Below are 22,023 nucleotides of genomic sequence, written 5' to 3' on the forward strand. Positions count from 1 at the left end.
CCCCAACAAGGATGCATGAAGAATGAAAGTGAAGAATGAATGTGAGACAACGAGTTCAACAAATCCTCGGCTACGGGAGTGCTCGGGGGCGAGCACCACTGAAGAGAGGGGCGGATGCGGTTGGACGGACACCACACAAAGATGCCGGCAGACACCAAGGCCGAATGCAGGCGTTGCCAACAGAACACCGCGAATCGAAACCGAGGGAGAACCTTTAGGCTGTTCGGGGACGAACAACCTTTAGAAGGGAGCAATGTAACGTGTCTGGAACCCAGAAGAGTCACTTCTGTGGAAACGCCAGAATAGACCGTTGCATAATAAACAACAAATGCTCTACTGTAGTTCTAACAGGAATCTCCACGGATACGACGAATACACAAAGCGTTCCCACAGAGACAACGCGATAACAATGGGTTATTGCGTAGGAAACGCGGAGCCAACAAAGCGATGTTTCCACTGCTATAACAGAGGATTCATTTGCCTAGCAGCGGCCAAGGTTATAAAAACCCAGCTTCGATGAGAAGTCTTCAGTCTCGGATCAGCCATCGGAAAAGAAAGTCCCGGAATAGCCGTCTAAGGGATCAGTCTTGGGATAACCGCCAGAGGAGATAGTCCAGCATCGCCGAGATATTGTGAGCAGTGACTGTAACACTGCAAGTTGTGATGATTGTAAAGTGTGTGTAAGGCGAGCGAAAGGAATAAACTCGCTATACAAAAAGACGGCGTGAACTTATTTGTAGCGTGACACACAAAACACGCTACAATATTTTTAACTATTTTTTTAACTTTCTTAACCCTCAAGTTTCAGTTAAGTTTAACTGATCCCTCCCTCAATAGGGAGTGAATACAATGTAAGATATATCTGAGGATGGCTTAAACATGTTGCACGAAGAGCGAAGCGAGTGAAATATGACAGTGTGGTAATAACAACACCGACATCAAAACATTACAAAAGTTTCATTAATAAGACTGAAAGTAAACACTAAATAATTAATGAATTAATGCAACAGGATGCTGAAATATAATATTAAGTACAGGGCTAAAAGTAAATTAAATTTATAAAGATCCCAAAATGGTGAACTATCAGCTACCAAATATGGACAGCTCAATGGACCAATCTCATGGTGCTGAAAATGAATCAGAATTATATACCTGAAACTGTAAAGCAAAATACAACACGGGAACCTCAGATGGATGGACTCTGGTGGGCTATATACAAGCTTCCACAGTGACAGACAATTAACATGAATGTCAGGATGTTGTACTATGCAGCAATATGCTAAATGTACTCACATTATAATATATGTCAGGATTGTTACTGTCATAGAAAAGTGCTCTCTCGTAGACCTCCTGAGCCTCCTTGGTACGGTTCAATTTTAGCAGAATGTCTCCTCGGTTAATGTAGGCCTGGGTGTAGTCAGCACGCATGCTGATAGCTTGTCGATACAGCATGTCGGCTTCCTCTAGTCGTGTTTCATTACGGGCAATCAGATTTGCCAGGTTGAGGAACACGTTCAAGTGATTGGGAGCAATGCGGGCTTGGTAAGACTCGCCTGGTTTCGCTTTTGGAAGCAGTGATTTTGCCTGTGTAAACGAGAAACAATTACAATTTGCTATGTTTACTTCTCTTATGTCACCCTCTCTGATTCTGCAAAGGAAATATACAGACTTTTCATTACTGAATTTTGTTGTCCCTCTAACTTTGTCAAGGTGCTCTGTTCAGATTTCATCACTGTCTGCATTACTTTAAGCCTGCTCCTTTGAATGCAGTACAGTGCAACCCCTGCTTTATTTGTGGAGCAACAGTCTGGACACTTGACCTTTAATGTCCGAATGTCACATATATGGGTCGCAAGCAGGAACCAGAGTTGGCCGAATGACCTGTATATAGGTTGCAGGACACATGCCCTCTTTGGGAGTGCTGGCAGTTTGACCTTGGGTTGGAAACCAAAACAAACCTATGTGAGGTCATGTCAGTGGTTCATTCCTTAGCTCTGAACAAAGAAATTGTTTATCACGGTACTGGTTTCGATACTATTTACATTTAGATATGACTGTTTATGACCTGGTCAGCCAAATATGGCCCAGCTTTGATTCGAGAACTAATGAGGAAATATTTATCAGTGCTTGCATATGAGTGCTTGCAGAGCCTTCAAGGAAGTCTGACGCATTCAAGGATTGGCTTTCAGTGGCGAATTAACAGTCAGGAAGTCAGTGTTGGATTGTCATATATGTCTTTATCAGTTAGAAAGTTAGTGTCAGGCTGTCATATATTTCTTTATATATCACTTTTATTTTGAGTCTTGGAAGAGGTATAAACCCACTGAGCCAGTATTACTTTGTGAGTAAAGGCATCTTCGCCACTGCGATTTTCAGTATCAGTGTTGGACTGGCACTCTTTTCGACTAGTATTATAATTACTTTGCATCACTATTTTGCGAATATTACCAACATGTGAGAGTGTCGCTTTGTCAACCAACATAATTTATTCGATTTTGCTAGAAACCCCCCTCCCCCAAGATGATTCTTCAATCACACAAGCCGAATATCATGGTCAGTGGTGTTTCTCGGGAGAAGGCCAAATTTATCAGGGGGCCCAACTGAGTTGACTGGAGTTGAAAAAGTCACAACACTGGCCAACCAAATGGAAACAAAGACGTCGTGTGTTTCGCTAAATAAGAAAAGCAGGAGCACCCTCTTCTATTGTAAAAAGTGTGATTTTGCTCTGTGTGAAGTGGACTGTTTCGACAAGTGCCATGCGTGTCAGTGTGACTATCACAGTGAAGTGACTGTGAACTGAAACTGTGAAGTGACGCAGTTCAAACTCGCCTACAGTAATATTATTGTATATAGAGTGATTATATTTACAATATCACCAAGTCTCAAAGCTGAATATCACGGTCAGTGGCGTTTCTCAGGGGAGGCCAAGGTTACCTGGGGCCCAACTGAGTCGACTGGAAGCAGAGGATATTGTTGTGATTTGTCACCAGGCAACGACTGGTGAAGACACATCAGTCTGAGAAGACTTAGTACATGCTGTAGAGAACTGCAGTGTGTGTAAATTTGTGGTAGCACCACAGTTATTTGTAGTTATATTCTGAAAGTGTACAATAAATCTGATCATCAGTCCAAAACCCATCTATAGTCACTCAGTCACGTGGAAATATATATATATATATATATATATATATATATATATATATTGTCATGTGGAAAAAAATGACCACAAGATTTTGATGGATTTATGTATTTTCAGTCCCCAATAATTATAGAAAAGTGGTCTTTGGAATGCCATCTGCCTCCATGTATGCATCACTGGATGGATGTGTACCTTGGTAGTATCAAAACAGCTGGCAGATTTTGTTTATACTTTGTACTACAGACTCTACCCATCACATGTCCGTGTCTGGTGAAGCTCAACATTCTAGATTAAAAAATAAGGGCCCTTTAAATTAGCCTCAAAATATAAAATGGAAATTCTCTAAAAAAAACAGCTGTAACAATTTGATTAAATTTCACTAACTTCTAATCCTTCCAGCTGCACTGTGGTCCTGGGGTTCACTCAGCCTCTAACAGAAATGAGTACTAGGAATTAAATACATAATTTTCCTGGGGAGTAAAGCACGTCCGGCGCATAAGGCTGACAACCTTGCCACCATCTTTAAGCCGATTGTCTAGATAATGTGGGACCCTCAACGTCTCACAACCCTATGGGCCTTCATGGCCTGTTACAGGTACAGCTTTACTTTTTATGGACACCATACCCCTAAACACAACTGCATACATGGTATGTTCACAAAGATAATGGTTGTGTAATCTAGGGAAAGAAATGTGAATTGTTGACTTTGTGTAAACTGGCATTACCAGTCAAACAGACTTCAGTGCTGTTCAGCATTCAGTTAATCAACAATGACCTAACACAAAAGAAACAATTCTGATTCCAAGGTACCATAGTCAAGGTCAACAGCATTTGAGAAAGTATGTGCAATGTCTTTGCACAAAATTTTACCTACATTACTATGCACTTTATCTTACTAGACATTCCTCTACAGTGATACCAATATCAGAAACAACATGATATTACTACTATGTGGAATCTGTTTCTGCAAGATGGCTGTTTTAATGTTTATTGCCTCCCAAATACATGAAGAGAGCATGGCACAAACAGGATCTACATTATGAGATTTCAGGTTCTCATATCAGTGCCTATGAAGATTACTGACCTCTAGGCTGTCATGTGATGTAATCGGGAGATGTGTACTCACATTCTGGAGGAATGTGCTACCTCCATCTTCAGTGTAGGAGAGTAAGCTGAACTAAATGCAGCCAGTGCCAGTATACTTAGCTTATTTTTCTATCCTGAAGATGGAGGAAGCATATTCCTCTGAAATGCTGGTAAACATCTACCAGACTACGTGGTGTCGCACAAATGGAGAGAGTAACCTTCAGGATCTATATTAACAACTAATGAAAGTGGACGTTTGAAATCTTCTATGTCTCCTATCTTGCTCCAACCCTTACAAAAATGAATGACAACAATTCAAAACTGGCAACATAATATTGCAGCTACAGGAATCAATATAATTAAATTTTTTTTTCTCTTAAATCCTGGTGTCAGAACACAATTTACAGTGCATACATCTATACTCTCAAAAGGGACTCACTCATGTAAGACAACCAACTTATAATACCTATGAAGAGTTCTATATTCTAGGATATAATAACATGCTGTGCATACATATCAAACAAAACTACTGTACCTTAAGATATGCCTCTTCAGCCTCTTTAAACATTTTTAAGTGGTTGAGTGTTCGACCAACGTTGATGTGTGCTCCAATATCATCTTCCTGAACACTACAAGAAACAAAACCATAATCACTGTAACAGATGAATATCTGTGGTAGTTATTTAGTGAAGTTAACATAGATGTATTAATCTTTGATGAAATATACAGAAAATACTGCATATTACAGTAATGTATTCAAGCTCAACAGTGTTCTTTCTACATCGAGAAGAACCACTGATAGACTAACATGAAGTGACAAGACAAAATGAAAGACATGCGTACATAATATGTTTGCTGTCCACGAACAATAATTTTTCTCATGACATGAAAAGGGATAACTTAATCAGTAATATGACTAGCTACTGAAAGGATTATGAGGGTTTGATTGATAGCAGGAATGAAGAATTTTTTCTTTAACATCACGCCCAGACTGACTGTGACTCCTCCCCCCCCCGCTCCACAGCATTCTATCCAATGGGTATCAGAGGCTGTTTCCTAAGGGGTAGAGCAAATTGAGTATAAAGCTAGCTACAGTGACATGGGCACTGGAAGACTAAAGAATTTAACCTGAGTGTATTTCTGTTTAACGTTTCACTTACGAAACACACTAGTTATGTTTTTGGAACACTTATCAGATATGGGAGAGAGAGACTGTTCTTGCTGAGTTACAGTAAGATGCAACAAGATCAATGCTGGCCTTGCATGCAAACTGCTTGGAATGCAGTGGCAGAAAAATCCCCTCCTGTGTTACTGGCCTTAGTGAAGTCACATGGTGCATGTCAATCACTTGCAGCTGTGCATCAGCCAACTGGTAGTACGTGTTTTAGACTGAACCACTTACGACTGGTAACAGGGAAAGAAGTCCATTGCCTCAAATAAGAAACAATGAGAACTGAACTAAAAAATTTAATAACTGAATATATTTTACATCTGTCAACACAACAGCGCCTAAGCAGAAACAATGCACCTGACGATGACCCAATAACGGTCAAAATATGTCATGTTTTTAAGATTTTAAGACTGTAATGTAAATAATCTATCTTTGTATATTTTCATATGAAATTATGTCAATGGATGTAAAGAAATACTCAATGTACATGACACACAACAGGATACAACACATAAAGATTGTAGAAAATGTATTCACTGGGTAAACGTTGGTAATCAGGACTTGAAAAATAAAGTGCAAATTCAGGGAAAGCATGAAGTTGAGGAAACATAAAATCAGTTAAAGCTTAACATTACTGTTATGGGCATTTGGCCAGGACCATGCAAAAAATGTGTAAATAAGGCGAAAGATGTAAAATCCAGGATCATAAAATTGAAGATTCACTGCATTCATTCCATCTAGTGTCAAGGTGTATGCCCCTATAAGCCTTCACGTTTTGATGCTTAAGTACAGAAGTAACTTTACATTATCTCTATACACAACATACAGATGTACAAAATTAAAGAGCACCTGAATGTTCACCAACAGTTCTGAAAAATGGATCTGTTAAAATTCAATTTCTTTACAATGAAAACAGCAAGATGCGTGTCCTGCAAAAAAGACTGACATGTAAAATTTATATTTGCATGGACATAATACTTATCTTCAGCTCTGCAGAAATAAAGAACATCTAATATGCAAAATCTAATCACTTTGTCTTTTACAGAACATTTACTTATTCTCAGTCAAGCCAAGTCAGGGTCACTGTCGCTACAGCGTATTAAATTCAATGTTTTGAAAGCATAACAACGGTAAGAATGTAACTGATTCTAACCTGATAGCTTTCTGGAAGTACTGTAATGCCTCCTGAAAGCGTCCCTGACTTTCAAGGGCATGGCCAACATTATTGAAGAGTTTTGCATTGCGATGATTCACTTTCAGTCCTGCCATGAAGATAGTGTACTCAGACTCCCAGTCAAAGTTGCGTGTGTAAGTCTTACAACCATGGATTAACAGTAGGAAGCCTACTGAAAGCCATGCTAATTTCTTAAACCTGAAACAGTAAGTTGTACTGCAATAAACAGGATCAGAAAAGTACATGCACAGTGAAGTGGCCTCTGTAGTCTAGGGGTAATGTTCCCACCTCATGACTCAAGGTACGCGGGTTCAAAAACCGGGCGGAGGTTGTGGAATTTTTAAGGGCGGAAAAATTCAGGGAACAAGTCCTCCGGGAGGGACTTCAAGCTGTGGGTCCCGTGTCGTAGATTTACGGTACGTAAAAGAACCTCATGTCTCTAAGAGGCCCCTGAGCTAAATTAGGCCAAACATTTCCTGCCCAAAGTAGTTTCCAATGCCTCCGGTAGATGAGGAAAGTATCAGGTACCACTGCCAGAGGAGGGGGGACCTCTCTGACAGAAAGGGACTAAGTATTAGATACCACTGCCAAGTAGAGGGTAGAAACCTTGCTGGCAGAAAGGGGCTAATAGCGAGCACCAGTACCGGTAGGGGATGGAGACTGTAGAAATTAAAAGGGGGACGTACAATAGACTATCAGTTGCGGTGCATGGGGAAACCCACCCCCTCAATACTGAATCACTGAATCACATGAACAGTGATACTACAGCCATTCTTTACTCTAATGTCAAATTCTGCTTGTCTTAAATACACAATATATACTTACCAGATATAAAGGCTTCATTTAAATCAGTTCTTATATTGTTTCATGATATCTTATATCAATTAAGTTTTAACAAGAGTATATTATCAAATAACTTTATTATACAAAGAGCAATTAAACAACTTAATGTACTACTGTTGTCTTTATTTTGTTTTTGTAGTCTAATGCAGTAACAAATTTACCATATTAATTAACATGCAAAAAGGCACATTTCTCACAGATGACACAGTTAAAAAGTATATAATATTAAATATTTAACTAAGTTATATGACTTCAATGTAAAATATTTTCCATGGTGGTGGTGACCACTTAGATAATGAGTTAAAGTGACAACTCTAGCAAGTGGTAACCAAAATGTTTCAACATTATAATTTTATGAAAGATCTCAAATTAAAAAATTTACCCAAATTTATGATATAGTGGTATGGTACACATTAAGCATGTCCAAGTCTCAGATTCTGAGATCCTATTGAGGAAAGATATATCTCAACCTTAATATGAATCCTCGTTTTTCAGTCTTGAATTTTGAGGATTTTCGGATAACAGTAGCACAGAACTACCCAATCTGTCTGAATCATAACGGTTGGCAATGCTACCCTGCACTCCCCCTGGGATGCATGGAAAAGATACAAAAGATGTGGCCTTGGAACTGACTTTTTATAAATAAAATGATATATGAAAATTTTTCATTTGAAAAGGATCTGATATTAACAGCAAAAGTAGCACACTTTTGTACAATGCAAAAATGTGCCTAATGCTGTAGACTGTGATTATACTGGGGGGAAACCCCAATCTACAAGCACTAATTCTCATTCTTTCTTCAATTCTTGAAACTCCTCCAAATTCTTAGCTTCAACTGAAAAATATGATTCTTAGACATGCCCACTACATGTGTGTTACACATGAAGGAGATTATGATTTCTCTGAAAAAACTGAAAAATGAAGAGAGACATCAAGAAGGTGGAAAGACGAAATGAGGAAAGATATATAAAATGTGGGAAACAGCAGCCACATACTGTCTTCCAACAAACAGAAGGAAAGACAATTACCAAAGAACAATGAATTCTACTGAGAGATGAACTGGAAAGGATTTAGAAAGAAGCAATCTTGGTGTAACTGAGATATAATCCTGGGAATTTGCCTGGAGAGACAGAGGAAAACCACAAAAGACCTCAGTCAGGATAGCTGGTGTCTCAGGCTCAGATTTCAACTGAGCACTTCCCAAATTCAAGTCTAGTGTGTTGCTGCTGTACTAACTTGATCAACAGGGATGGGGAAACATGGAGAAGATTCATCATACACAGAGACATGTGTATGGTTTGTACTGATGAACAGATGGATACATACTCACTCTTTTAGTTTGTATAAAATTTCTAAGTTCATATTATACAGAAGTTACAAAGAAAGACTATGCTATGTGAACAAAAGACAGCTTACCTCTTCTGAGCCATAAGGCTCCAACCATAGGCAACTAGCATGCACAAACCCATGGAAGGGATATAAAGAATCCTTTCTGCAACTACAAAGCCCACTGGGAAGAACAAGTTGGAGGCTGGCAAAAATGGTAGTATCAGGAATACGAGACTCTGAAAACAACATTTTGAATATAGATTATAAGCAGTCTATTATAAATTTATAGGTTTAAAATATCTGAAAGAAAAACAGCCTGTAACTATATCCAAAAATAGATTTATAGAATCTTAATTCATTAGTGATGGTCATGAAGGGTCACAACATGAGAGCAATGTGACATATAAATCAATTTGGCGTTTGTTTAAAACAAAATTAAGTGACAACACAGCCTGTAAATTTTGTGAATCCTAGAAAACACAAAGGAACATGCGAAACAATGGAGTTCCTGGTAGAACATACAAAGCCTATGAGTACTATCCTTTACAGATTACTAGCCTTGCAAATTTTGTGTTTTCAATATCTTATTTAGAGACTGTAAATTTATATTCCAGAATACCAATTTAGCTGATGGGAACAGTGTTCTTGTGCAGATGGTTTAACCTTTAATGGGTGAATGTCACATATATATGACACAAGCAGCAACCCGAGTTGGCTGAATGACACATATATGTGATACAGGACACATGCTCTCTTTGGGAGTGCTGACAGTTTGACCTTGGGTTTGAAACCAAAACATACCTATGTGAGGTCATGTCAGTGGTTCATTCCTTAGCTCTGAACAAAGAAATCGTTTATCATGGTACTGGTTTTGATACTATTTATGTTTAGATATGACTGTTTATGACCTGGTCAGCCAAATATAGCCCAGCTTTGTTTCGAGAACTGATGAGGAAATACGAGTATTCTTCTGTGCTTGCATGTGAGTGCTTCTAGAGCCTTCAAGGAAGTGTGACACATGCAAGGACTGGTTTTCAGTGGCGAATTAACAGTCAGGAAGTCAGTGTTGGATTGTCTAATATTTCTTTATGAGTTAAAAAGTCAGTGTCAAACTGTTATATATTTTTTTATATATCACTTTTATTTTGCGTCTTGGAAGAGGTATAAACCCACTGACCTAGTATTACTTTGTGAGTAAAAGGCATCTTTGCCACTTCAACTTTCGGTATCAGTGTTGGACTGGCACTCTTTTCAACTAGTATTATAATTACTTTGCATCACTATTTTGCGAGTATTACCAACATGTGAGAGTGTCGCTTTGTCAATCAACATAATTTATTTGATTTTGCTAGAAACCCCCCTCCCCCATGATGATTCTTCAATCGCACAAACCGAATATCACAGTCAGTGGCGTTTCTTGGGGGAAGGTTATCAGGGGGCCCAACTGAGTTGACTGGAGTTGAAACATTCACAACACTGGTCAACCAAAGGGAAACAAAGACGTTGGCATGTGTTTCGCTAAATAAGAAAAGCAGGAGGATGCTCTTCTATTGTACGAGTAAAAAGGGTGGTGTCACTTTGTGTGAGGTGGACTGCTTCGAGAAGTGCCACACGCGCGTCAGTGTGATGCAGTGTGAAGTGATGCAGTTCAAACTCCTGTACAGTCTGAACAAAATATTATTGTATATAGTGTGACTATATTTACAATATCACCATGATTCAAGGTAGAAGAAAAAACAACGGGTAAGTGCTTTGGAATTTTGTAACATATATATAAAAGATTTTTTGCATTTCATGACAAAATAATCACAGTTAATTTTCGTTTATAAAAATTGCTCTTTTGAGTATATGTAGGAAGTTTTATTGTCTTTCAGACTGTTTTCAGTTCATATTTCTATGTTGCATACAACGGAAAATATGTATTTCTTTCTGAAAGTTTGCAATGTTAATTAATTAGGGCGATTTAAATACCGGCCACAGAGGGGTCCCGGCAATTTAAAAGTCTGTACGTTAAAGGTTAAGACTGGATCCTGAGTTAAACTTTTATTGCTTGAAATTGTAAATATTGTGGCATAGAGACCCGTTGCTAAGCTGTGACTCTTTAAACAGTGACTGTTGTTATGCAACAGCATGGTAAACATGTTCCTGTTGCTAGGCAGCGGATTCTTAATAGTGCAACACTTGAACTACAACAATGAATGAGCTGTTTTCTACATGATCCGTGCCAAGATATTATAAGCAAGATGAGGTTTTGACCTTAGAGAGTCAGTTCTGCAAGGGGGGCTGTGAAGCTGAAGAATTCACTGTTAGAAGCCGCTGCCAGGGAACAGCTGGTGAACATGCAGCGGACTGGAAAGGGCTTGGCGGGTTCTGTGGTGATTTGTGAATTGTGGACATTAGTGGCGGCACTGTAAGTGCTTGTAGTTCCCAAGTCGTGTGTTAAAGTGGTCAATAAATCCAATTGCTAATCCAAACCCTGTTTATAGTCATGCATACACATGACAGTATGTTGGTCGTTGTCATCATCATCATCATCATCATCATGGTTTTGGGAAGCTCTTAATCTTAAGAACAGATTTTATCAACATTAATTTTATTACACATAATTTAAAAATTTCACATCTTCTCCATACTTGTAATTACTGACTTATACACAGAATTTCATAACTAATTTCACTTGCTTATTTGAAATGGTTCATAAGAAATCATCATAAAACTAAAAGCTAAAGGCAAACTTAGTGCAGCCATTTTAATAATATCCATTTACTTCAGAAATCTATATTAGTGTCACTCACCTCACTTGTTTGTGCAGCCAGCAAATTAATACTCACTGTAGGAAATTATGAATTATGCAATTGGGGTGGTCCCCATTGGTTTAATGTTCATACTAAATTCTGTGAAAATCTATCATCTGGGGAAAGCAGGCTCACAAAATAAATATCATTTCCTCAATGAATCTTTATCGATTACTAAACACAGCACTCAAATACAGATTTTTTTAAAGAGAACACGGANTATATATATATATAATCTGGTCGATTTTAAGAAACTTATGAGAAGTGTAGCTTACATATACTGATTGTATAAATAACGTTAAAAACAAATTTAGGAAGATCAGGATAGTCTGAAACAAGTGACATAACAAAGAGTCCTCTTACCACAAGAACCTGATGTCTTCTTGTTTTGCCAAAGTAATAAGAAGGGAGAAAAGATAATAACACTAACAGAGGCTGAAATTAGGGAGGGGGGAGAGGAAGGGCATAAGAGTGAAAAAATATTCTATCCTGAAGATGGGTGATCTTCCAGGCTACACGATGTCACATCCCAGAAGAAAGCAATTTTCAGTCACCAGTGTGAGAACCTCAAATATCATATTCTCCTGACTTTGTCAGTCAGTAAGACTTACGGCTTAGCTTTATGGATTTTCATAATTTGGAAGAGGCTTGCATGCTCATCAAAGATTGGGGTAGGGGATGGGGGCAGTAAAACAGAACCTCAAGCATGATCATTAAAAGAAACCGTTCAGGATTTGAATCTATATATATCTCAACTGTCTAATGATAATTCACCATAATTTAAACAGACGCTGCAAAAGTAACAATGATACCCTAGCTGTTCTGTTATCCTAACAAAGACAACCACAGCAGGCAGTCCAGTGGCATTCTTAACATTTTCATTTGTATCATGTGACTCTATGTACGAGTAGTATTACTGAAACTTGATATTCTTCCCAAAATACTCATGGAGCTGAGCCCTTCTGGAGGAGCCGCCAATTCTGCAGCTACTCAAGAATTTCCCAGCATTTTATGGAACCTGAAGGTTCATTACCATGTTCACAAGAGCCCTCCACTGGTCCCTATCCTGAGCCAGATCAACCCAATCCATAACATCCCATCCTATCTCTCTAAGATCCATTTTAATATTGTCCACCCACCTACACTTCTTACTCTGAAATACCAAAAAGCATTATGGATACACCCAAAAATTACTTACTTGACACATTCATTTTGTGCTTACCATGATAATAACTGTTGCTTGTTGCCTGTTCTCTGTAACAACAGCCATATATGTCAGAAGTAAGAGAATGGCATACGACAGAAATGTTGCTATATTCCGTGTGTCAATAAATGATTCGACCAGCGGCACAGTTCCCATTGTCCAGTCACAGCATAGATCACAAGGAAAAAGGAGGAGCCACAAGTTAACACTAATTAAGTAGTTATATGACAACTGTCGACTAGGTGTTGGTGCTACTGATGCTGGATTGTCAAACCTGTAAAGAAAACAGGGAAATCAAAGTATACAGAATGATATAACAAGTATTTTCAATAGAAAACAACTAACCTCTAAGTTCTCCATTTAAATTCTTTGATAATATATATATGTTTGTTACACTTAACCCTCTGCTTCCAAGCGTAGGGCTACAGGTTATGCAAAAACTGCGCTGTCAGAGTTAAATAATATTTGCAAGAAAAACCCTTTGTCCCTAGGTATGGAAACAAGTCTTGTAAGTCAAATATTCTGTACAACAGTACCATCTCAAGACATACCCAAGTTACACACAACAGAAAATCAGTCCCTAAACATTCTACATGAATATTGTCATTTGTATCGGGGATGTCAGTTGCATGCAACATTATTAAGAGTCAGTACGCAGCAGAAATTTAAGTCCGGCAGAGGGTGATGTGCACTTACGTGCACAGGTTTTCTTCACAGTGAAAAGTTAACTTTGTAAGAAGTTACCATCACACTTCGACAGAGCTGGCAGACAGCACAAAACTACTGCCATATATGACAATCAAAAAAATTACACCCAAGGCACAGGTGCCCATGGGACTAATGATGGGGTGTCACATTAATGGATGGGGGGGGGGCTACAAGGTGTCTGGAACAGGTGACCATGAATGTTGTTCTGAAGGAGGGGAATGCTTGTGATGTATGCATTTAAAGCATGTTTAACACTGGATGTCAGATCTGTGATCCACACAATGAATACTGAATTTGTTGTCATAACAAGAGTGAGGGCTAACCTCATAACTACACATTCTAGTGAAAGCCTTTTAAGGACTATCTGAAATGACTGTACTCTGAATGGCTCTTGTCAGGGCACCGTGAAGCCCATTGTAGAACTGCTCTGCAGGTGGATGGAGCTCTCCAGAAGCGATAGTCAAAGGATTTAAAAAGTGCTATATATATATATATATATATGATGAAATGGATGGGAGGGAGGACAAGGAAAAAGTTGGGAATGCTGGCAGTGAATGTGGGACAGAAGATGGGAATTGTGAAGACACTAAAACTGAGACAGATGATAGGAATGGTGAACAGAATGAGATTAGTAAAGTCAAAGAAAAGGTTCTTTTTTTTTACATGTCTGTAGCAGGAGTATGAAATTAACTCCTAAAAGTACTTTTTCAGTGAAGACGCATTTCCTACTGCAGGGTTATCTTGCATTCGGAATCATCTTTGCTCAGGTAAATGTGGGAGTACACTTTAGCATACTGTGAAAAAGTTCTAGTGTTATAAATTATTACAGTGAAAACAACTGGTCTATTAGAGAAAAAGCTTCTTGCTTTGATTCTCAAATCTTTCCAAATTCTCACCTTGAACTGAAAAAGTCATTAGCACACATGCCTACAAAATGTTTTCATTAATCTACTGATTAATGTTACAATAAATAACAAGATTATTTAACAATGCTCTATCAACTGCAGTAGTTATTTAGAATTTCATGGTATGAATGTATGATGATATTCAGTGAACTTGCAAGGATTAGAGAGTAAGCTGTTGTGGGCCAGATTTGAACTAGGCACCCGCAAGTACAAGTCAGCTGCATTAACATTTCTGATTAATGTCAAACAATTACTACAGTGAAACCTTGCTCTAACGTTTGTGAAGGGGACAAGCATTTTTTGTACCTTAAATGGGGGTTCTGGAAAACAGAGCCTAAAATTACTAATGTGCCTCACACCAACTTTCCTCTTCAAGAACTGAAGCTGTTTGTAGAATTTTGTTACATGATGAGAAAGGCACCAAGAAACACTTCACAATTTCATTTTGCAATATAGTTGCATTCCTTTCTATCTCCTGAATAATTTTTACTTTCTTGTTTATTGTTAACTTCTTTACTTTCAAAGTCATAGCCATGCACTACTTCAAAATCACTTCTCAAAAAACTATGGCACTCAAATGCAACACAAAAAAACAGCAACCATTTCAAATGAGTCAGAGAATGAACAAAGGATTTGCAGTCACACTGCATTGCATGCCATGCAAATGCTGAGCACGAACTACAGACAGGTGGCCACATGAGTCAGAACATGCAAAAACTTCCCTTCAGTGCTAAAACAAGATCTGAAACATGCACAGGAATCAAAGTTTTGTATGAAAAATGCTTGCAGATCCTTAAATTGAGAAATGTCAAATATAGAAAAGTAATATATTAGTCACATGGTGGATTTGATGGGACCATAAGTGCAGAAAAACAGAAATTTGGGACCTTTTAATTGGGGTTTCATTGTGTTAACAGTATTGATCTTATGACAGCCCTAGTAACTGTAACCATATCCTGGGTCTGGTCAAGTGGGATTCTGTGGTGGACGGAGTGGCACTGGGGCAGGTTTTCTCCGAGTACTTTGGTTTCCCCTGCCAATTTTCATTCCACCAACTGCTCCACAGTCACCCTCACCTATCATCTGGAGCTGGTACAATAGGCCGGAAGTGGCCACAGTACAAGGGACCTAGTCCCACCCCACTAGCAATAAAAAAACTGTAACCATCATTATACATGTGTGAAATTCATAGAGGTTTTATTATATACAAACAACAATTGTTAAGTTTAATTTAGTAATATTGTATTACAGTGTCATATTGTGTGTGAATTGTTTATTATATGATATATCAACACAATTCCTGTATATACTGAATAGATTTATACGGTTTTCACTTTATGACAAGTTTCATTCATTTAGGCTGTCATCAGGTAAGTCATTTTATAATAACACTCTACCTTTTCTGCTATTATCCCCCTACACTGAACAATTTTTTACGTTTTTAAGGGGGAAAGTCATATTGTCATTTATAGTATTATTGTCAGCTGTAGTTCATATAGGGGCATAAAATATATTAGGTTAATATTAATTTTAAATTAAGTTGACACAAAACAAAATAAAATAGATTATTATTATTATTATTATTAGTGATAGGAACCTGGAATGTTAAGACTTTCCTGAAACCTGGGAAAACGTAAGGGAAGACCTAAAGGGTTTAGGAATTTATAACTGGATAACTCACGCACAGGACAGAAGTAGTTGGAAGGAAATTGTTGAGCAGGCCAAATTGTTCAAGAAATGAAGCTGTTGAGCCTTATGAAGAAGAAGATAATTATTATTGCTATCAATTAAAATGTCTTGTGTTTTTAAATGTCACTGGCTTCCTGGTCACTCACAAGCAGTATTTCGTACTACAGTATAACTCCGTATGTCCGTACATTTATCTATTATAACAATTCTAGCAGCTGTTACGTCTGTTGGATCAGAGTAGAACAAGGTCTTCACTTGTGTTATTGTGTACTGGTTTCAAAACGTGTGCACATTTTTTTGTGCGTATTCATTTCCTTGCATAGTAAAACTTGTTGTGGATGGTGATGTCTCTTTGATGATTGAGCATCCAAGCCAGCATATAATCACAAGCAAAGACCTCATTCTACTGTGATCCAACAATAACAGCTGCCAAAATTTTAGTAACACATAAATGTGCTGTCATACAAAGTTATACTGTAATGTGAAATATGGACCACTTGTGAGCAACCAGGAAGCAAACAACATTTAAAAGCTAGAATAAGAGAAATTTTAATTTATAACAATAATAATTATCTATTTTATTTTGCTTTAACTTAATTTATTTTATGCCTGTATATGAACTACAGCTGACATTAATACTATAGATGACATATATGACCTGCCCCCTAAAAAACTGTAAAACACTGGTCAATGAAGAGGAACAGCAGCAGAAAAAGTACAGTGTTAATGTAAAATGACTTACCTGATGATGGCCTAAATGACTGAAGCATGCTGTAAAGTGGAAACAGTAAAAATCTATTCAATTTATACAGGAACCGTGTTGATGAAATATATAATAAAAAGTAAGTTTATCTTAATTACCTTGTGAATACAGGTAACTTTGAACCCATGATCTGTAACCTCATCATAAGAAGACAAAGAGTCGTTGCTCCTAGAACACCAAGCCGCTTGGTTGCATCCGATGTCCAAGATGGATGTGAGGACTCCTTCCTACTCACTGTTGACCGTAACATGTAGGGCAAGTCACTCAGACGAAGCTGCAATTAATTCCAGTTCCAGTAAGAAACTCGAAGATGGCTGATCAATGATGCTTCACACCTTCATTATGGGGAAAATAAGAGTACAATGGTGTTTGACACAATACACAACAGAGAAATACTGGAACCAACAAAAATATGAAATACTTATATATATATAAAACATATGATTGTCTGGCCTTAGGAGGTCATATGTACCAGCACAGATCACAAAAATCGAAACAGAAACATGTAGGACATATAAATGTTTTCAGATTATAGTGATTTATGAGATAAAAAAAGAGTTGTTTATATTTTTTCTATTAATTACTACAAGATGTACTTAATGGCATCTCAAATGGAGAAAGTGAAGAACCTGCAGACATTTTAAAACATTTGACAACTGAACTGAAACTGTAGAAATTGAACAGAATAATTCTGCTGAACATGGACCTCTCCTACTTTTCTTGAAAACATAAGAAAACGAAGTATATTACTCAATTCATTATAAAACAAAGAGTAATACATTTACCTTCTGAGCAACTATCAGCTCATAAATAGCACAAATACCCGTGACTGTGATCCCTTGCTCCTTACACAGCATTGCCGTGGCAACTGAGATCATGGACAAGACCAGATGCCGCCAGCCTGCAGACCATATAAATAAAATGTAAGACTGCTTTCTTCATATGAAGAAAAGATGCCAATTACGCTACTAAGTTACAAATGCTGGATATACAACAAATTCCACTTTTATCAACAGCAGCAACAGTGTTTAAGTACTGTGCCCTGATCTAAAACCTAGTGATTACCATCTCTTTCCAGTGTTGAGGGAATACCATGGAGGTCATAGGTTTAAAGGTGACGATGTGGATGAGCAAAATGGACATGCCTATGATTAAAATAAGATATCTATTTCTGTGTTGTCAGTGCTCAGGAAAATATCTGGACCTTAAGAGGGTTGAAATGGAGAAAGAATTATAGTTATAATAACTAGGAATTTCAAGAATTATGTCACTACTTTAAAGTGTAGGGTAATTATCAAACAGGTTAATGATAGGGTGGACTGGAGAAACAAGATATACAAACTAAATTTTACTGGAGAATCCTCTTGAAAAGTGGCCTTTGAAAGGACAAAATGATGGTGGAATACTAATAATGTAGACTACAGAGGATATGAACTGAACTGCCTCAGGACTGTGTCCAGTGGTCGGACTTGATATAAGCGAAGATAAACTTCTAGGTTCTATTACCAGAGTTTGTCTGTCTACTGCGTTTATACCTGTGACATGTTTTCTCTTCGTAGATTTGGTGTACAAGATGAAGGCTGCAAGGAAAAACACGGAGGACAATGTTTCAGCTCTCCCAACCACACCTGTTACCTGCAACAGACAAAGTATCTTGGTATCCAAAGGAAATATTACTTACACACATAGGAGTCTCTGGAGATATTATTTAACAACTTTTAAATGTAGAGAATTTAACAAACAAAATCAGTTTTTAAAATCCACTTTTCATAAGCCTATTTGCTGAAGTGACTGCTCTCAATTTCATCTCAGTTGTCCTCTATTGCTGTAACAGCTGTAAGTTTGGCAATACAGTATATTCCTAATTATCTATGTACAAATTACCTGGTTTGTGGATTGGCCATATGCCCATTTTTGGTTTGTCTGCAACCATGCAGTGTTCCACTCAGTCCATCTATCTGTACACATGAAACAGCTCAGGAGTCACTATATGGATTTCTGTGAAATCTGATACTGGAGAATTTTAAGAAAAATTGTGATTTCATTTGAACTTGAATTTATATGGGACAAGGTTAATGGCCACTTTAAATGAAGAATTATAAGCATTTCTCTGTGTATCTCAAGTGCAACCTGCTCACACTGATTACAGCAAAAAGCATTTCAAACAAAAGTTGTTGAGAAAAATGAACCACAGACTGTATGCTCATGGTACCTTTTCTGTCCTCCAGTTTTTGAAGTAATGAAACAAATGGGACACTGTGTGACAAATTCTGAATTTCTATAAAATATTTTGCATTTTACGTGTTTTTTGATCATTTGTGTCTTTCTCCATTTATTAGCACAGATAATCAGGAATACACTGAAATCCAAAGAAAGCTGGATCACATTCTGTCCACAGTGTATTACCATCTACCATCTGTTTCATCAAAGAGCTGGTTGCATCATGGCACCTATGAAACGTGTTCTTTTTTACATGAATGTATTTCTGAATCCTGGAGGAAAAAGATTTGGATAACAGTTCTGGTGATTGTGATATTAATCTACAAAAATATACATGATCACTTAAGTGTTGAAAGTGAAAAAATTATTAAAAGAAATTCAGCACTGAAGGAATCATCATATCACCAGTTTAAATGTGAGAAGATTAATTCCTCTGTACCATTCTGTTGAGTGGAAAGTGAATGACACTGCAAAAAGGAGCAAGCAGAAAGTTACTTCACAAGGCACATAATCAGAGAACCAAAGGACCTACACTTCTTGTGAGTACTGAGCCCTGATCTGGTAGCTAACAATTATCATAATTTTTCTGCACTGAAGAGGATGACATCATTTGTTTCAAAGTGAAGACAGCATCAAAAGTGAAATGATGGCCAAGTGGGAAGGGCCTGGACATCTATGACAGAGAAAAGAAAGTGACATCCCATGGTAAAATCATCAACTACCTCAAGGTAGGCTTTTATTAGCATGTTCCATCTTGAAAACTATCCTACCATTACCTTCTCGGTCAGCCAACATTTCTTCGTCCCTCTGGTTGGCGAGTCTTAATATTTTGGGCCAGTGTTCAAGGGTCCAGTTTTGATATGATTACACTGGTTTTGTCGCCTTGGATTCTTTGTTCTAAAGCACATATTTGTAATGCACTGTGTATTGTCGTACTGCATACATGGACTATATGTGTACACCACATGATATAACACGTGTCTCAACTTTTGCAGGCACTGTTGAAAAGTAGTGGAATCAGAGCAGAATTGGCCTGCAGTCTGCAAACCAGGAATTGTAACAAGGAATCTCAAACTACATGCCTTGTAAACTTACTTTCATACACAATGAATGAGGAATGCAGAAGGAGTGGAGAGGGAGGAGAGCTGCAGAAGGAGAGAGAGAACAGGACAAAAGCAATGAAGCATAAAAAGCCTGTCATTAGAGAAAAGTTGACTTTTTTTTTTTGCACTATACAACAATTTTACTTACAGCTTCAGTATGGATTGGATGGACGGCAAACAGCATTGATGCTATAAAACTTGAGATTTCTGACAGAAACATGGAGCACATTCTAAAACAAAACAGAATGCATGTTAATTAGCAGAACTGAAATATAATTCATTAACTGACTGACTCCATGGCACAGGGTTCACCTGCTCAAAAAAATCCTTACTTTATGGGGTATGGACGCTGAGCTTTTGTTCTTCACGATTTCATCTATTACAAATACAGAGTATACACAAAATAATTGTGCGGTTTCAAAAGTTAATAAAAAGTTTATTTCTCAACTTACACAGGCACAACATAAGCTGTCAGATGCGGCAACTGTCCAAGTTTCTCATGTGCTAATTAGAAACTTCCAATGTGTGCACCTTTGGTCACACGACACACATCCACACGGTAATCAAACTCATCCCAGACCCAGTGTAGCATGTCCGCTGTAATGGCCTGCAGTGCATGCGTTATCCAATCACGAACTTCATGAATGGACGTGGGCAATAGCGGTACATAAACACTGTCTTTAACGAACCCCCAAAGAAAGACACGCACAGTCTAAGATCTGCCGAACGGGGTGACCAAGGGAGAAGGTTATCATCTCCATTTGCAGCAGAGTTTGATTACCACGTGGATGTGTGTCGTGTGATCCAGGGCACACATATTTTTTTTTTCCTTTGGCGTTACAGCCCTCATTTGGGCCTAGGCCTACCTCCATGAAACTCTCCATTTCACTTTGGTTCACCAGATCTTACACATTTGGTAGGACTCCTTGGGCAGGTGATCAGCTCGTCGCAAGGCCTCTACCTGTACACAAACACAGAAAAACGCACCCCAAACATCCATGCCCTGAGTGAGAAGGGTGCACACATTGGAGGTTTCTAATTAGCGCATGAGAAACTTGGACAGTTGCCGCATCTGACAGCGTATGTTGTGCCCGCGTAAGTTGAGAAATACATTTTTATTAACTTTTGAAACCACACCATTCTTCTGTGTATACCCTGTATAAACATGATAAAAACAAAAATACAGGCACCCATTCTTCAGACAGGACATACAAAATTTTCTTTGAAGAATTACTCACTGACATACATAATCACACAAAGTTTGTCCAGAAAGTAATGCAATTTGTTTTTTCCCGCTCCTCCTGGTCGCAGCGCATTCGGACCGGTTGGGTTAGTTTGGGGGGGGGGGGACTTTTAGCTTCACAACGTTTCCAAGTTAAGTCTGCTCTCAGCTTTGGAAGCGTCAGGATCGCTGTTTCCGTGAACCTCCTGTTAGTACCTGTGTCACAACGCGCAATGGAGAAATTATCGAACAACGTTATGCAATCAAGTTCTGTGCTAAACTGAACAAAAGTCTCGCTGACACCCACCAAATGATTCAGGAAGCCTGTGGGGACTCTGCTCTCTCCTATTCTCAAGTTTCCAGGTGGCTGAAGTTGTTTAAAAATGGCTGGGAAGAGGTGGAGAATGACCCCCACTCTGTACAGCCATCAACCAGCAAAACTGACAAAAATGTGTCTCGTGTTCATGATCTTTTAAATACCGATCATCGAATGAGTGTTCGGATGATAGCAGAGACTCTGAGTATTCCAAAAACCACTGTGCACGACATCGTTACCAACAATTTGCACATGCGGAAAGTGTGTGCCAAGATGGTCCCCAAATTGTTGACTGATGACCACGAAAACAGCCAAGTGACGATCGTGGGGGTGACAATGTCATTAACGGCAACGAA

The 22,023-nt window shown here is 38.2% G+C and overlaps 1 protein-coding gene across 2 annotated transcripts in view; it reads right to left on the reverse strand.

Moving 5' to 3' along the window:
• The window catches only part of LOC111869544 (protein O-mannosyl-transferase Tmtc3), a 54,529-nt gene that overhangs the window by 11,597 nt on the left and 20,909 nt on the right, over positions 1-22,023 (reverse strand). For both annotated transcript variants that reach the window (XM_023861162.2, XM_023861161.2), the window contains exons 4-12: positions 20,278-20,359; positions 18,342-18,441; positions 17,592-17,707; positions 16,905-17,080; positions 12,760-13,015; positions 8,830-8,978; positions 6,550-6,768; positions 4,761-4,854; positions 1,294-1,584 (exon numbers count right to left, since the gene is read on the reverse strand). In XM_023861162.2, coding sequence (XP_023716930.1) covers positions 1,294-1,584; positions 4,761-4,854; positions 6,550-6,768; positions 8,830-8,978; positions 12,760-13,015; positions 16,905-17,080; positions 17,592-17,707; positions 18,342-18,441; positions 20,278-20,359 — 1,483 coding nt within the window. The remainder of the gene's footprint in view (positions 1-1,293; positions 1,585-4,760; positions 4,855-6,549; positions 6,769-8,829; positions 8,979-12,759; positions 13,016-16,904; positions 17,081-17,591; positions 17,708-18,341; positions 18,442-20,277; positions 20,360-22,023) is intronic.

The sequence above is a fragment of the Cryptotermes secundus genome, unplaced genomic scaffold (assembly GCF_002891405.2).
Source record: "Cryptotermes secundus unplaced genomic scaffold, Csec_1.0 scaffold196, whole genome shotgun sequence".
NCBI lineage: Eukaryota > Metazoa > Arthropoda > Insecta > Blattodea > Kalotermitidae > Cryptotermes > Cryptotermes secundus.